Genomic DNA, 17,815 nt, shown 5'->3' on the forward strand with positions numbered 1-17,815 from the left:
GGAGAAGCTGTGCCTAAACTTCCACTTGCCCCCGGGAATTCAGTGCTGAGCCCTGGGGTTCAGAGGGCAAGCTCCTCTCTGGACACGGCTCTAGGATGAAAAGCAGCAGTCAAGACTTCCTCTCCTTCCTCATTCCCGGGCCTGGGTGGACGTGGGAGGGCTGGGGGAGGGGCAGGGGTGCCACCAGCTTTGAGGATGAAAACCCTTGGAGCCTAGGGTGCAGCGGGGGAAAAGCGAAGGCCTTTGAGGGAGGTAGAGTGTGGTGGAAGAGGGGACCACACTCTGAGGGTGCCGCTGCTATGGGGGAGAATTGCCAGGAGAGGGCAGTGCAGAGCGTCCTCCGGGCTCCTCTCCCTAATCTCTTTGTCTCTGAGCCGGACACGTATGCAGTGTGGGTGCCAAACATAGCTGTCGTCATGCCCAGACAGGTAAACTGAGGTCACCCAGAGAGCCTTCTCCCTTGTTCCTTTCCATGGGTAGTCAGTTCAACAAGAGGTAGGCTGAGGCCTCCAAATTTTCTCCGGCCCAAGGTCCCACTAACCACTAATCACAGAAAAAGAATTGCGCACCAGAATTATGGTAGGTAATAAGATTTACTGAAAACTTCTCGGCCACATTCAGTACTGGTTTGGTGGATACATCAGAAGGAGGTTGCATAACATTAGGCAGGTGGAGGGGCTGGGAGGAGGATGTGTGGGCATGTGTGCGGGTGTGCCTGTGCTGGGTGGGTCGCCGTCCAAAGTGGTAGGTGAAAGGGTGTGTGTGTGTGTGAGAGAGAGAGAGAGAGAGCGAGAGCAAGAAAAACGAACCAGAAAAGGAAATGTATTTTATCCCACTGCACATTGCAAAAGTCTCACGCCAAAAAAGCTAGACTTTCCTCTACTTATGGCATCAAAAGGGAGTAAAAAATGATTGGATCACCCAGATTATAAATAAGGTTATTTGTTTCTCAAAAATCCCTATTAAAACATTAAATATCAGCTCTTTTGGGGGAGAAATACATTCATTTCAGGGAGACCTCAGGAAAGCGACCATCCTTTTGCTCCACCCCAACCAGGTGGGGGAGGGGAAGCCCCAGAGGGCCCTGAGGGTCCCCTCAGTTTGAGCCAGGTAGCCACTCGCATCCTGCCACTGAAGGAGATGGCCAATGCACAATTTACAAATGAAGCTGCAAGTCCATTAAATTAAATCCAATGGAAAACACACGTGTGATCAGTCCTGTCATTCACAGCCAAGGGGTGGGAGAGGAGGGGAGGAGGGGGTGTCAGTCCTGGGGGCCTGGAAGTTGGGGTGGGTGTGAGGGCAGGTGGTGGAAAGCCTCCTCCTCAAGGGAGCCCCAGTTCCTCCAGTGCTGTGGGTCATGGGGGTGGGTAGATCAGCGAGGTGTGTGGGCTGGGGCTCCCCTTGGCTCTGGGGCACCATTTCTCTGGGCCCTTGCCCACACTTTGGATATCGATGGGAAGAGGGACGTAGCACCTTCTCCAACCCCTGGCTTCCCACTGGACTGGATGCTTCTTTCCAATGTTTCTTCTGCCTTCTCTGAAGGATAGAATGAAGAAGAGAGAATGGGGGCTGGTGGAGTCAGCCTGGGAGCAGGGGGACAGCCATGGGGGGCTGAGGGCCGGGACATCTGAGGAGCTCCATCTGAGGGCTGGAACATCTGGGATAAGACACCATTGTCCTGTTGTTACAGGAGTGGAGTTCTGTGACCACCTAGGGATGGCTGTGGTCCCCAAAGTCACCTTGATATGGCTCCGAGCTCTGCCATCTCCTTGGGTCCTGGAGCCAACCCAGGGGAAGGGAAGCCGCTTAGCCCCCTACAGTCTAAGCCTGCCAGCTTACCATTCATCTCCGGGAGAGAGGGAGAGAAGGTGGCTGTGGTGGTCCCTGCCCTCTCTCCCAAGTCCATGGTTGCCCGTGCCTGAGACGGGTCCGTGGAGGGACGAGCGGGAGCCCTCGGGAGCCCGGGTCCCACTCTGATCTGCAGGATCGGCCCCCTCAGGGCCTCCCACTCTGCTAGCCACTGGTGATGCGTCTGGGCTCCTCCTGCCCTTGAGTGTCTGTCAAGGAGCTGAGAACCTCATGGGGGTGGAACCCAGACCCCGTGACTCTCCCTTTCCTCCTAACTCTGTCCCTGGCAAGGCTCACTCTGAACAGCCCTGAGCCGCCTCACAGTGCAGGGCTTGTAAACAACTCAAGTCCTCCAGCGGGGTGGGGGGGGCATGGGTGCCGTCTGTCCTCAGGGATTTGGTGAGTCCAGCTCTCACTCCTGCCTTTCCGTGTCGGCTGCTTGACTGGCCCCGCAAACGGAGTCCTGCGCAGTTCAGGGAAGGGGGGCTGGGGTGCTCATTGAAGCTTGGTAGTTGGGAAGGAGCAGGTGTCTCCTCTGCATTTCTTCAAGCTGCTGATTTGGGGAAGTTAGGGCCCAACTTCCTTGGTGCTGCCTGCCCCTGCCCCCGCCCCCCTCCCCCCGCTGAAGCCCTCCTGACGACACTCCTCTCCTGCTCGGTGACCAGTGCCATCTGGGCTGCCAACTATTCCAGGGAGTCACTGTGTTCCAAGCCCAGGTCGCTGACATTTGTCGTCTGAAGCTCGTCGGCCTCCTCCTCCAGCTCCTCTTCCTCCTCCTCTTCCATTTCATCCTCATCCTCTTCTTCTGTCCCATCCAATGAGTCATCGTGTGCGGCCATCATAGCTTGCTGCATGGCCATGGTGGCATTGTCTGAGGACAGGGACTGCAGGTTGTCCAAGCTGATGGAACCTACGCGAGAGAAGGTGGCAAGGGTCAGGCCCAGGAACCTCAGTGTTGGATAGAGTGGCAGGGACTGGCTCATGGAGTGGTCGACAAGTCCCAGATGTGAAGTTCCCCATCCACGCGTTTCTCAGCCACTCCCTGCCCCTTCCCAAGCAGCGGCGCTCCTCGTCACCATTCACTGAGCATCTTCAATATTACATTAAATACTTTGACTTTCTAACAATTCTGTTTGGTAGGTGTTATCATCCCAGTTCTAAAGAGGAGGAAACTGAGTCTCAAGATGGTTAACTCATTAGCTCAAGGTGACAGCCAGGCATGATGAAGTCGGGATTCTCCCCTTGGTCCCTCTAGCTCAAAATCTGGGTATTTCCGGGACACCTGACATGGCAGTTGCCCAGCACGGAGGACCCTGAACGCAACCGTAGAGTGGCACGTGAAGGTATGTACGTGCACATGCACGCCTCCACCCCACCTCCCTGCAGAGCTGTCGTCACGTGCCAAGCTATAAAACGTCTGGCTCATTGAATTATTCATTGTTCACCAGACGACCGGCAATTAGAAAAGTGTATATGGAGGGTGTGATGGAGAAGCTGGGAAAACAAAGCTCTTCCTGGCCTCCGTTCACAAGCCAGCTGCCTGCTTTGATATTTATAGATGGCCCTGGCTCCTGGGGAGCCATGCAGACACTCATGGGCGCTATGCAACTTCGGGTGGGTGTGGGAGTGAGGAGGGGGCTCTGCTGAGCAGCCACTGACTCAGATGACCATGGACGCCCACTTGTCTTTGTGAGGTTGCTTTTGGCTTGTGAAAATATATGCAAAAACATCCCCTTCTTTCAGGCCTGTGCATCTCCTTTGATGGAGATCACTATTGTGACCGAGTTGCCACTGTCACAGCCCTTGTGTCTTTGCAGAGCCTGTCTGGAGGTCCGCCCACCAGCCCCAGGCTAGAGTCCACCCACCCCCAGTTCTTACCATCCGGGTTTGTCCCCGGGGCGCCACCCTGCTGTTGCAGCACCCCTGCAGCAATGGAGTTGGGCCAGAATCTTTGGGTGGGCCGGTGCTGTGACTTGATCTTCTTGGCTTTAGGGGCAGGGTCTGGGTTGCTGGCATCAAGCATGGGCTGCAGGATGCGCCTCCGGGCATTAATGAACCTGCCCGGGGGTAAAGGTGGTAGAGATCTGGTTAATCACCCCACCTGGCATTGCGGGGTGTGTGTGTGTGCGCGTGCACGAATGTGTGCAGGGAGTGAGAGCCACTTCCAGATTCTCAGCAGCTGATCCACTGTACAGAGCAGACTGGGGGCTCATCTAGCTAGGGTGTGAAAGCCTAGCTGGGAGAAGAGCCCTGGGCACTGCCGGGCTCATGGAATCACCTGGAGCTTGGTAACCACAAAGGAGCCTGGTAATCACCTGGAACTTGGTAACCCAACCAGCACTGGGAGGGACGCGTGAGGAGCGTCAGAAATCTCCATTCAGGACTCGTCAGGATTGAACAGAGGAAGTAGGGGTCCCCTTAGAAACACTAAACTCTAACTTCTCTTCAGGGCCCAGGGCTCAGATCAGGGCCCCAAATCTTGGGTCTACCCCCACCCAACCAGACCTTGCTCTCTGAGATTTCTGTGGCAGCCCAGCCAGACACAGAGAGGGGGAAACAGATGCCTGTGAAGTCAGAACAGCCAACCCTCCCTCCTCCTTCCCACCCAGCTTTGCTGAATGTTGTAGTTTTTCAGGTCACAGAGGTGGTGGGTAGACCAGATGACCACTGGCGGCTGCTCCAGACCTTGGATGCCTGTATTCCTGTGTGTGTCTGCAGTGCAGGCGGGGCTGGGCTTTCTGTTCGGCCAGAAGCTTCCAGTGATGTTCCTGACACAATCTCCCAGCAGAGGGCGCTGAGAAGCTGCAGATGAAGCTCGAGGCAGTTGGGCTGATTCTAGCCTTCTGCTTCTAGCCCAAAGGGGAGGATTGCTGTGGTAGCTGGGCTGGGCTGAGCTGTCTCTTTTCCCTGCTATGCATTCCCTTGCCAAGCAAGTGGCCCCCAGATCTGAGAGCCTTTGGGCGGGTGATAACTCACCAGTTATTTACTTGCAGGAGGGTGAGGTTTGTCTGGGCTGCGATCTGCCTCTTCTCATCCTCCGTGGGGTAGGGGTGCTGAAATGAGAGGTGAAGGGCTAATGCGGGGTGGGCACATGGTGGCCTGGTCCCCCTAGAGACCATGCCTATGTCACAGGCGCTATCCTGGTCCAGGCAGCCCAGTGGTTTGGGAGACTAAACTGGGGAAAGTGCAATGTTTGTTTCCCAAAAGCAATGGAACTAGGGCTTGGGGAGGCTGTCCCATGTCTGTGGCTACACAGTCAGGACCACTGGGCCCTCAGCGCAGCCCCCCAAGACGGGGGACCAAACTGGTTTCCCAAGAGTCAGTATGGTTCAATATTGATAGCTTCCAGGCACTTTCACATCCTGACTTGGTCCTCACAGCCAACCCCCAGCAGGCAGGTCAAGCATTATTAGTATTAGGTTGAGGATGGCCTCAAAAGCCCATAGGACTATCAAGGTGGTAAATGGGGGTATCTGAACCAATTCAATTTAAATTCACTGAAATTTACTATCTCCTCTGTGCCCAGATTTATGCAGGCCTCCCAGGAGACAGAAGATAAATACGATGGTAACTCCTAGTTGTAGAATATTCGGTAACCTGGGAAAGGTTGTCATGCACTTAATCTCACTTAACAAAGCACATGGCTGAGTTGCATAAGGTAGGCAGGTTAAGTATTGTTATTCCCACTTTGTAGCTGAAGAAACTGAGTAACTTCTCCAATGTTCCCCCCGGGGTGGGGGGAGCGGGTGGGTGGCACCAGCTTGGAACTCAGTTCTTTCCATTTTGGTCCGGTCTCCCTCCCCTTACTTCATGCTGCCCCTTTGTAAGACTGAGTCTGTGTCTTTGTGGGGGTGAGTGAGGAAGTGGCATCCCAAGGCACTGCGGTCCCTGCACTGATGACATGCTTGTCTTCCGCTCTTAGGCTGTGCTTCATGAGGGCAGAGACCATGTCTTATTAATTCGTCTTATTAATGTATCCCCAGTGCCTTCCACATGCAAATGACATGCAAATGACTCCCAAGCGAAAGAAAGCAGAAACAAAGCAAAGGTTGGGTGGTTTGGGTAATGGGCCCTATAGAAGGTTAGAAGGAGAAACCGGTTGGCCAGAGCGTTGGGAAGGCCGTATAGGTCACATTAAGAATGGGACAGTTTTGGGTGGTGGTGGAATAGGGGTCCTTGTGGGTCCTGCTGGGTGGTGAGCCACACGGTGACTGGGTCTCTGCGTCTTTGTGTCTTCCCCAGGTCCCCACACCACACCTTGTACCCAGTAGGGATGCGGTAAAGATGTGATGAGTGTCGGGGTGGGTGGCAGCCTTCCCTGAAGCGAGGGGAGATCTGAGGGCTCTTAGGGCAGAGGGCCAAGCTGTCCAGTCTCCTCCCACCAGGGCCATTCCTTACGACTAAGGTGGCATTACACAGAGCTGCTCGGGATTTCCGAAGTCCCAGAGGCTGGGCCTCAGATTCTGCTCCGTCATGACATGTCCCTTAGCCCTACGTCGTAAAGTCATCTAATGATTGAGTGAAATTGTCCTCGTAACGCGCTCACGAGGAGGTGGCTCTTTCTACTGTTACTATGGGATGATGTGTGCAAGGGGCTTAAGGCTGTCTGAGGAACGAGCACGGGAGCAGCAGCCTCGGAAGTGCTCTCGTTGTCAGCGACGAAGGCAAGCAGCCTCTGCAGCTGGCCCCGGCACCCCCGGCCCGAAGGAGTCGGGGTCACGTGTTGTTGTAATTCACACCTCCGACCCTGACCGCCATGCCAGGGCGGCTGGGCCTTGTGAGTCATACAATATTAAGATTCTAACAGGCAGGAAAACACATCGTGTCCCAGGAGCCGATCTCATCCTAACTGGGAAGGAACAGAGGAAGGCTGGGAGGCGAGACGGCCGGCCCCAGGGGGCAGAGAAGCAGGGGCTCTCTGCTTCGGACACCTTCTGGGGTAGGAGGTGGGCCCAAGTCCTGTTTTCCTTTCCATGGAGTTCCAGTTTCCCTACTCTTGAGAAGGAGCCAAGCAGCCCCCTGCCCATGGCCACTTGGTCTGAGAACACAGCAAAAATACGGCAACGTTCTGGCCTTCCCGGCCCTTCTGTGCCTTCTTGTCCTTGCACCTGCTGTTCCCGCCGCTGCAGCGCTCTTTCCCCGACTTTTCCACAGTGTATGTTTCTGGGCTTCTGGGCAGACCCGTCACAGAGCAAATCCCCTGTGAGGCATTTCCTGACTTCCTGCGGCGGAGTACCTTGCGGCCGTGTTTGAATAACGGCATTCGGCCCGCTGGATGGTAACAGGTCTCCCTACGAGACTGGGGAGCTGCTCTCAGACAGGAACCCGGTCTTAGCAGACCTTGGCTCTCCAGTGTCCAGCCCAGGCTGAGTAGATGTTCGGTGTGTGTGTATGGAACGTGTGAAGGAACCGACACAGGAGGGAGACAGCCGCCTTGTTTCCCCGAGCAGAGCCTGTGGCTCATCGGCCCGCAGGTGAGGGGAAGCTGCCACCTCCTGGCTGCCGGGGAGTGAAAGATTCGTGGCTGGAGCAGCTCACCGCTTAGAGGCAAAGGCTACAGACAAAGGGGGAAGAAAGCCTCTATTAAGGGGCAGTGTGTTTATTCCCCTTGGGGGGCAAGAGAAGGGTGGGCCCAACTGGTCAGGGAGGACTTCCTGAGAGAGGTGGCACTTCAGCGAGCCTTTGAAGAATGGCCAAGTTGTCCCAGCAAAGGCGGGGATGGGCCTTCCAGGCAGGAGCCTTGCACCCAGACTTACAGGGAAGCCAGCCAGATGCAAGTCTCGTCCACTCTTAAAGACCCCCGGGGAGGGAAATCCTTCAGCCTCCCATGGAGGGAGAGGGTGTGCTCTAAGGAGGCTCTTGGTGCAGGCCTCCATTCTGAGTGGATGTCGTAAATCCAGAGGTTAACGTGCTCCCATTGGATGGAGAGGGTGGGAGGCAGTGTCACGGAAACCGGCTGGTTGTCCTCTTACGGAGAGAGATATAAACCTCTTATCCTCTGACTGTGCAAAGGCCACCACCAACCCCGCCTGGAACCGGCATCTCAGGAGGCACGTGGTGGAGGCTATGGGGTGAGTGGCAGCTCTGGCCCGGCTCCGGGGACAGGTGTGTCGGCCAGAACATTCCTGGCTTCACATCTGAGTGCTCATAGGAGCAGTCCAGCTTGTACACGCCTAGACCAGATGATTCCTGAGGACAGAGTCAAAATAGTCCTGGCCCCTGGACAGACCTTGATTTGCTCAGTGCTACTTTTAGCACAATTGGAAAGGCTCCTGGCCAAGGACGGGAAGAGGAATCAAGTGAGAGCGTGGTAAGCCATCAAGCCATAGTAGCTACTCTCTGGTCACTATCTGGAAGAACTCCTTTGGGGGTGGGAGGGAAGCAGGCAGCAGCTTTCTGGAAGCAGATAATCCTTGCAGAAAAAGAGATACAGAATGGACCAGAGAATGACAGATCCTTCTCGGCGGGGGGGGGGAGGCGGACATGGAGCCTCACGTGACTATAGGCAGAGCTGCCTGGTGGTCAAGAACACGGCCTCTGGAAAGGTCGAGTCACTTACCGGCTCTGTGAGCTTGGCGATTTGTTGCTTACTCTCCCGTCCTTAGTTTCCTTGGCTTAAAATGGAAATAACAGAATGGCACGTAGCTCTTGGCCTTGGGGGCTGATTTAATGAGATAATGCAGGTAAAGTGTGTGTGCCTCACGGACTGACTTTGAACAACATAGCGCAGCTCCCAGACGTCCCATAGCCAACCGCGCAGTCTCCAGAGAAGGGAACTGCAGCGTTTACCTGCAGGAGGTGTTTCGTGGTGGCCCAGCTGCCATCAGGAAGTTCCTCCAAAATCTGGCCTAAACTCTTTGCCACCTCTTTCTGACATCTTGACATGAGCCTCCTAACACAGGTCTCCCCTGCCCTGAATTGAAGCTGAAGGCATCTTTCAGTTGAAGGGTGAGTTCCACCTGGGGTGCTGGGTCTGGAAAAAGTGTGGCCAGGGTCGGTTCCTGGGTCCCCGGCCACTTCCTTCACCCCGAGCCCACTCCGAGACTGTCCTTCCTCCTCCTGGTGCAGGCAGAAAAGCATGAGGCCGGCCAGTCACTGAGGGGTGGAGCGCGGGAGAAGGAGCGGCCTGCTGGTGTCTGTGGCCTTGTGCTGCCAGTGAAGCCGGGCTTGGAGCCAGCTTTCCTTCCCCTTCCTTTCCTTCCGCCCTCCACCCGAGACCAAGCACGGCACTGGCGTCAACGACAGCCCTCTTCCCTTCTTGCTCCTGCCCAACTGTGGGCACGCGCCCTGCGGCAGGCCCAACTCTGTGGGCCTGGCCTTGCTCTAAACAGTGTCAGATGCCAACCCCACGGGGGCAGTCGGCATGGTAAGGGGCTCTGAAACAATCACATTTCATCACATCTGAGGTGCCATTGATGGCAGGGTGCACCCAGATTTCACAGATGCTAAGTGGGGAAAAAACGAGCCTTTTAGGGTGGAGAGAAGCCCAGTGAGCCACCAGAGGGACTCCTCTTTCTTCCTCTGATGTACCATGTGCAGACCTTCCATTCTTTTATCTCTCCTCTTTACTCCCCTCCCTCTTATAATTGTACTCGCACAGATAGGTCCAAAGAACTAAAATGTATAGCTTTACCTATTATGGGACCACCATCCAGGTCGAAAAACAGGATAGTACCAGCATGCAAAAGCCCCCTTGTGCCCTTTCCCAAACACTACCCTCAAAGATGTCTTCCCCAAAGATAACCTGGTTTTTACAGTAATTACTTTCTTGCTCCTCTTTCTTTCTTTTTTTTTTTTTAAGATTTTATTTATTTATTTGACAGAGAGAGACAGTCAGAGAGGGAACACAAGCAGGGGGAGTGGGAGAGGAAGAAGCAGGCTCCCAGCAGAGGAGCCCAATGTGGGGCTCGATCCCATAACACCGGGATCACGCCCTGAGCCGAAGGCAGACGCTTAACGACTGAGCCACCCAGGTGCCCCCTACTTTCTTGCTTCTCTTTATAGTTTTCCTATCTATGTTACATCCTTAAACATTATAGTTTACTTTTGCCTGGTGTTTGGACCCTATATAAACGGAATCCACTGGCGTGCAGGATCTCACTCCACGGCACAGGTGTGAGACTCATCTGCAGTTGTTCACTGTTACTGTAGCTATTCATTTTCATTGCTGTATAGTTTTCCCTTAGAAAAAAACTGCCACCTTCCCATTCTTCACCCTCCTGCAATCTTGGAACTATTCTCCCTCCCTCTGGTTTCTATTTCAATCCATTCGTCATGCTGCAGCAAGCAAGACTGGTCATGCCTAACCTGCCCCCCCCCCGCCCCGTGCCTCATTCCTGCTGGGACACCTCTCCTATGAGCCTGAGCGCTTACCCTACCCAGGGTTCCATGTGCTACACAGATGCTTTGTTTAGTTGTCTGTCACCCCAACCAGACACGCTATCTGTTTTTGAGGAAAGGGACCCCCATCTTTCTTTCCACCCCCACCTCATCAGTGCCAAGGAAAATGCCCGACACATGGTAAGCATTCAGTATGTATTCGTGGAATGGATGATCATAGGAACCTAAGGGGTAACTGGTGGTTGTCACCATTCCCTGTGAGCCTTTACAAGGGAAGATGAGTGGGAGATGGTGGGGAGCATCAGTGAGTCAGAATCCCTGGGAATTCTTCCTAGAATCAGGCTGCCCTATTTACTACAAGGGCCATTCCTGCAAGTGATTGTTCCATGCATGTTTGTGGGGAGGAGATTGGGGTACTTAGGGTCTATGGAAGCACACAGGTCAGCTTTCTAGAGGGTTTTCGGGGCAGCACAGTAAGAAGTGGGTAAGAACAGGGGCGCCTGGGTGGCTCAATCATTAAGTGTCTGCCTTCGGCTCAGGGCGTGATCCTGGAGTTCTGGGATTGAGCCCCACATCGGGCTCCTCCGCTGGGAGCCTGCTTCTTCCTCTCCCGCTCCCCCTGCTTGTGTTCCCTCTCTCGCTGGCTATCTTTCTCTCTGTCAAATAAATAAATAAATAAAATCTTAAAAAAAAAAAAAAGAAGTGGGTAAGAACATGAACTCTAGAGCCATGCTGTCTGGCTTTGAATACTGGTCTCTCGCCAGCTCAAGACCTTGAGCTTGTTCTTTGGGTTTGTCTTCTGTAAAATGGGGAAAATAATTCCATCTACCCCGAGGTGGTAATAAGGATTCAGTGAGTTAATATCTGAAAGGTGCTTAGAATGGTGCCTGGCGCTCTGTGAGTGTTTGTTAAATAAATAAATAAATGACAAATAAAATAAATCTGCTGCTTGGCACATGTCGCTCCCTCTCTTTGAAAGCCACAGGTGGTTCTTCTGACAGATGGCGAGAGCCCCTGCAGCTCCTTCCGCCCGTGGAGAGATGCGCTTCCTCTTTCCAATGGTTTTATTTCCTGGATTCCGGGACTGCTCCAGCCCCTGTGCACATATGATGGGGTGCTTTCCCCTAGCCTGGGTCTCAGGCTTCCTGGGGGTGGGGGATGCTGTGAAGCTGTAAGTCTCCACTGGCCATTTTTCGGGTGGCACCTTTGAGAGCTGCAGGCCCCCGTGGAGTGTCCTGGGGCTCAGGGCAAGCGAGTGGGCTCCCACACCCCCTGTCTTCCCAGATCAGCTCCATCCAACCCTGCAGCCGACCAGCCAGTTGTCAACAAGGCCCTGTCTTTGATGGGGACCCCCAGTCTCGCCTCCTTCCCTGGGACTCAGTGCTGCTGAAGCCACCTGGGACCGTGGCTTCCATCGCTCTCCGTCTGTCCTGGGGAGTTGCGGGCCACCTCCAGGGGTCTGTTCTCTCTTTGTCCCTACAGTGAAGGGTGGGTGGGAGAACGCAGGTTCACATCACAGGCAGGAATCCAAGACCTCATGCTTCTCTGGCACGGAAAGATGAATGCAGCCAGGCCATGGTCAGCCTGACTTCCAGATCCCGGTGCACCGTCGCCTGAAGCTCTGCCGGTATAGACGCCCGAGCAGCGGGGGACAGACAGCTGTTGTGGCCCGACAAGGAGCTGCACAGTTCCCCAGGCTCCAGGGCGGCGAGGAAGGGGAGAGGAGGATTTCTAGGAGGAGGGGTCCGTCTCTTTGGTCAGCGACAATCACAGGCCAGACAGGGGCACTGATGGTCAATCGGGAGGGAGTTCTCATCCTTCTCTTCTGACTCCATCCTAAATCCTAGCCGCCCTGCCAGGCCTCGTCCAGCTCGCAGCTCCTCCACGAAACCCTCACTTTGTGTGTCAGCATCCCGCGCAGGGCGTGTTAAAAGCAACATCTCAATCATGCCCAGAGCCCTGGAAGTCCCCGAGGCCAGCTCTCCCAGTGGGCAGGCGTCCTTGACACCGATGCTTTCAGTGATGCCCCCAAACAAGGTACAGGGGCGCAGAGACAGTGCTGGGGCGGCTTGATGGGGTCTGGGCCAGCAGGAGTCCCCCAGCTGGTCCCCCGCTGTAAGCAGAGTGGTTGGTTTCCTATCATTTTCTGTGCGCGCCATCCTGAAGAAGGCGAGGAAGTGCGGCTCTGCGGTGCCAACGTTCAGAGTGGCAGCCCTTCGCTCTGATGGTTGGGAGGGTCTTTCTACCGAACTCAAGGCTTCCCCCTACTCCTCCAGCCAGAGAGCCTAGACTGTCGTCCGGAGTCACACAGAAGCCTACAGCACTACCTCGCACTTCAGAGCAAGAGTCACAACCACTCACTGGATGCCTACGGTTTTTGGCTAACTTTGAATCCTTACAATATTCACGGAGTACTCTGTCCAAGTACCTGACATGTGTTCTCATCGAGTTTCCCAGGCACCTATGCAACAGGCATCATTATTCACATTTTACGCATGAGGAAACCGAGCCCAGAGGGGTTAAAGAACTGGCTCCAGGTTATCCGAGCAGCGAGTGGCAGAGCCGAGACTCACGCCCCCTGTATCTTTAACCGCGTCCGCTCCACCTCTGGGCTAGACCATCTGTCAGGCACTGCGCTTTTTAACATATTGATCATCTTCGCCACAGGTGGGTACCATCATCTCTACTTCATGAAGAGGAAATTAACATCAGAGATGCTAGTTGACCCGTTCAAGGTCACGTAGCAAGTAGAAAAATGGAGCTGGGATCAATCTCAGGTCTGTCTGCCTCCAAAACACTTGCTCCTTATACTATACCATGCTGGCCCTAGAGGAACAGATCTTTTCTATGGACCGAACATCCCCAGTCCCCTTAACCATTCATCATATGACATGTTTCCCGTTAAGAGTCATTTGATCAGCACTTCCCCACCCTGGCTGCTCTTCTCTGGATACAACTTGTCAAAGGAGGTCTTGAAATGTGATGTTCAGTCCCGGACACACTAATCTGGGTGCGTCTGACCAGCACAGATGGCCCAACTCCTCTCACCTATTTTGCTTCCTCCATTCTTGGACTCCTTGAGTGTGTGCGTGCATGCTAGCACTTGATTATATCGTCGGTTGACCACTCATGGTTTACGCGTATAATTCATTTCCCCAATTAAATTATCGGTCCCTCGAGTGCTGGAATCATGTCTCATACCTGAAACTCAGGTGTTAGTGGATAGATATGATATTTGGAACTTAGGTCACATTTTCCCATAGAAACAAGTTATTTCTTTAATAGCTAGCTTTCCAGGCTAGCCCCCAAAGGCTGATTTAGTTAAAGGTCTGTGTCCTGGTGAAAAGGAGCCCATAGGACTCAGGGACAAACAACAGATCTTGCTCTAATTTCCTAATGAGGAAATTCTGAGATGGGTGAGCACAGACTTCATTCTCTTGCCTTTTCCTGGACCCTGCTGGCACTTCTCAGCACCTGTTCTCAAAGCCCCAGGGCTGCCATGTGACCTTGCAGTCAGCCATCCGAATCTGAGGCCTCTGGCTGCGAGGACTTCAGGGTCAAATCTCCTGAAACTATATTCGCGATGATGTAGATACAACTTTCATCAGATTCTCAGAAGGTCAGGGGCCTTGAAGACGTGAAGAAGAATTACTAGAACCCTTCCCCCCAGCACCCCATTCTGGTTTGGCTCCTCAAATGCTGTGTTAAACATATTCTAATCTTCATTTGCTACCAACAAGCACTGGCCCTCTTCCCATGAAGCTGATCTTAGCTGAGTGAGAATAAGAAAGTAAGCTTGGAACTCATTCATACTGAGCTGTGAGTGAATGATGGCATCCTGGCCTCTCCGTTGGCATCTGTTATGACAGGCATTGGGTCCTTTTAAGTGGATCTCTGATGAGTGGAATTTCAGATCGTGTGACAAAGTTAAAGGAAAAAGTAGCAGACAAGATATTCTGGAACAAAAATGGTCCCTCTAAGTCTCTCTGAGCTGTTTTTTTGCTTTTCTAGTGTTCTTACTTTTCCCCACAGAGTCCCTAGAAGTGTCAAGATTTCTCTCAGCTTTTTCTGAGACAGGGCAGATGATGGGGAGTCCCGGAGTGAGACGGGAGGCATTTGCAATAGTAGCTGTGTCTGGATCGGAACGAAGTACTTTCACACTCGTCTTATTCCATCCTCACAACAATCCTATGAGCTGGATATCGAGATTCCCATTTCAGAGCAGAGGAGCCTGAGCCCTGATGAGGTCAGGCAACTTGCCTCAGGTTGCCTGGCTAGGTGAGAAGGGGCGAGACACCCAAATCCAGAGCTTGCCTCCCTGTACCGCACCGTTCCGTAGACCACACTCTTCTGTTTGTAAGAGACATCAGTGCTTGTAAGAGAGCTGGAGACGGGTCCCGTAAGTGGGTCTCTGACGGGGATAGATGGGTACGTCCTTGGGGCTTAATCCAATGCTAGGCACAGGGAAGGCGGCAAGACACACAAAGCATGTTTGGCGAGTCACCGAGGATCACACCGAGGCACAGAGGCAACCAGCTGGATTTCACGTCCACACCCCCTCCTTGGCCGGGAGCCCACGGGCAGGGCACGCGCTGTACCCGGGTGTGCGGCAGCCTGTGTCCCCCAGCGGGGAGAAGCCCAGCATGCGAGGCTGCGGTGCTGTGGGCGAGAAGAGCTGGGAGTCTGACAAAGACTTGCTAAGACCAGGACAGGCTCAGGTCTTATGCAGTGCAGGAATGTTCACAGGAGCTTACTCAGAAGCCGAGAGGTGAAAACAACCCAAACGTGCGTGAGCTGACGAGCGGATCCACAGAATGTGGTCTGTCCGTCTGCCATGAAACAGAGGGAAGCTCGGATGTGGTATGGTACGGGTGGCCCTCGGGAGCCTGTGCTAAGTGAGAGAAGCCGCTCACAGAAGACTGTGTGATACGTTCCATTCGTGTGAAAGATCCGAAATCGGCAAATCCACAGAGACCCAAAGTCCATTACTGGTTTCTAGGTGCGGGGCAGCGATAGCTGCGGGGTAGTGAATTTCTGCCAGTGATGAAAACATTCTGGAATTTGACAGTGGGGATGTCTGCACAACTCTAAAAACACTACCAAATCTCTGATATTAGGTACGAAGGGTGGATGGTGGTATGCGAATTATATTTCAGTTCAAAAAAAGTCATAGAGAGAAGGTCCCCGGTGCACTTTGTGCACTCAGCTTTTGTGACAGCCGCAGGGTTCATATGAGGGCCCTGGAGCCAGGCCCTCAGCTGCGCGTGGCCGGGTGGGAGAGCAGCCACCTCGCACACAGGGTGGGGCGGGGTGGCAACGAGCAGGGTACAACTGTGGCGCTGGCCGGATGCCACCCCGGCACTGCGGATGTGAGGGATGGAGAAGGGAGAGGGAAGCGAGGGACGGTGAGGTGGCCTCACTGTATCTGAAAACGAGGGCTGGCATATAGCTCTCCTGCCCCCCTCCCAGGACAGGGCTCTGTGTCTCCACGGAGAGTCTGCGCTGACCGCAGCCGCCGAGAGCCGCGGGTCCCCTTTGCTTCACCTAGACTTTGCATGGGAGCCAAGAGCTGCTCTGGTTTCTTGGGCCAGTGCAGGGGCATTGTAGCCTAGTGGGTGAGGAACTAGAGCCCCGAGGCGCCACAGACCTGGGTTCAAATTCTGTGAGATGTTGGGGACTGTTCCCTTCCTTGAGCCTAGTTTTGTTACTGGTAAAAACGAGGATAATAGTGTTACCCAGCTCTGTGCTGGCCAGCGGATTACATGAGATGATGCCCGAAGATTTTCAGCATGAATCTGGCCTGCCGCAGAGGCTACTGCAGTGGCTCCTCTGATGTCAGGCAGGGTCTGCGGGGGCTTGGTTTCTTCTCTCGGATCTCCCCACATGCAGAGAATATTCTATAATGTTCCTCCTGTGCTTTGGTGGCAGCAGCACAGAGAACAGCCATATTTTGGGTGGAAATGAGCAGAATGACCAGGCCAGGGCCAGGGGCGCTGGGGTCTGGAGCAGAGGGGTGGGGGCAGAAGCCAGGCAGGAAGAGCAGCCCTCTCCCTCCATCCTCTGTGGAGAGGACCCTCTGCCGGGTTTCTCCCCCAGCCTGGGTTTGCCGTGGAGTGATCGCTTCCAGCAGGAGTTTGGCCTCTTTCAGCCAAAATGCAATAGCAAGAAAATATCACGGGATTCTTCAGGGACCCAATCGCAAGCAGCTAATGGATGAAACCTTCCCAATCTTACTGCAGTCTCACAGCCAAAAGGCTCTGGGGTTTAAGTCCCATCTCAGGAGCGTTCTGTCATCGGAATCTATCTCTCTAGCTGCTAACGCCACACAACAGTGGAAATGACAAGAAGCCTTAGACACAGGACAAAAAGAATCCAAGAATACTAACTTCTCCCCGAGGGAAAGAAGACAACAGGAAAAGCTAGCATTTACTACAGAAGTTTGAATAAACAACCTCTACTAACCGAGATCGTAGATGTACAATGCTCTCCGTTTCTTCCGCAAACCACGGCCACTGCCGTTCACGTCGTCCCAGATGCTCGAGATGAATAGGCTACTGTGTAGAATGTTCATTAGACCATTTATCTGCTTATCAGGAAGTCGGCAGTGTGTGTATCCAGACTGGTTTATGCCAATTACGTGCGTTAGTGTAATCATGTCATTTCACTATTCTGTCAACCAGTAAAATGTAAGCACAACAAGAAAGTTATTCTGGCTAAGAAAACTAGGTGGAATGCTTTGGAAAGACTCGAGCCTCTGATTTCCTTAAAACCGCCCTGTCGTGAGGATCCGTGAGACAAATGTAAAAGGCTGGGATACGTAACAAAAATCTAGAAAGATCCCACAGCCAGATTACTTCCCAGACATCAAAGTTCTTATCCTATGTTAAATAAAGATGGAATTTATAGAAGTTCTATTATAGGAGAGGTTTGTGCAAGTAAAAGGACATCCTCTCATCAGAAAAAGATCTTGGCCCTATATCAAGACATTAGCAAATCAATATATATGTGTATCTTCTAAATTAAAATAAAATGTATCTTTTTAATGGCTGTTCCTTTCTTCGGCCAACTTTTCCAATTAACCAATCAACACGTGGGTTGTCCCCACTATACTGGATACGATAGGAGAACATCTGCTGGATATTGAAATCTGTCCTTTTTCATACATTTTCTACCCTTTTCTCCTAAAACTTAGCTCCTTGATGCCCATACGGCATTACTGCAGAGTTAGATTTCTCAAGAACTACAGTCTCAAGAGTTGTTCCTCAAAGACACAGTGAAAGCAAGGGGCGGGGGGCTTTGAGTAAGCAAATATGTCTGGGGAAAGCTTCTAACCATGCCCCCTCTTAGGAATTCACAACGCCGCTAGTACACTAAGAATCACGAACTGAGCTAAACTTTTTATAACCCAGATTTTCCCCAACTCCTTTACTCTGTCTTGGGAGTAACACCTATAGCATCCTATAAAGGGCCCACGTAAGAGGTATAACGTATGATCCCTGTTCTGGAGCAATTTACAATTGAGTCAGAGGTACGAGACATGTACGTTTAACACACACATATATACACAGAACAGGTGAGGGACAGTATTTGCCAATATATTTTTAAGGTCAAATGATGGTAAAAG

At 53.1% G+C, this 17,815-nt stretch overlaps 1 protein-coding gene across 10 annotated transcripts in view; it reads right to left on the bottom strand.

Annotated features, from left to right (window-relative positions):
* Window positions 1–574: 574 nt before the first annotated feature.
* PKNOX2 (PBX/knotted 1 homeobox 2) overlaps window positions 575–17,815 on the bottom strand; it is a 257,373-nt gene continuing 240,132 nt past the window's right edge. For all 10 annotated transcript variants that reach the window (XM_087868315.1, XM_087868318.1, XM_045798062.2 and 7 more), the window contains 3 exons: window positions 4,828–4,904; window positions 3,730–3,908; window positions 575–2,761 (listed from right to left, as the gene is read on the bottom strand). In XM_087868315.1, the coding sequence (XP_087724441.1) occupies window positions 2,535–2,761; window positions 3,730–3,908; window positions 4,828–4,904 (483 nt within the window). In that variant the 3' untranslated portion in view covers window positions 575–2,534. The remainder of the gene's footprint in view (window positions 2,762–3,729; window positions 3,909–4,827; window positions 4,905–17,815) is intronic.

This window comes from Ursus americanus, chromosome 16 (assembly GCF_024610735.1).
Source record: "Ursus americanus isolate L20-20 chromosome 16, mUrsAme1.1.p, whole genome shotgun sequence".
NCBI lineage: Eukaryota > Metazoa > Chordata > Mammalia > Carnivora > Ursidae > Ursus > Ursus americanus.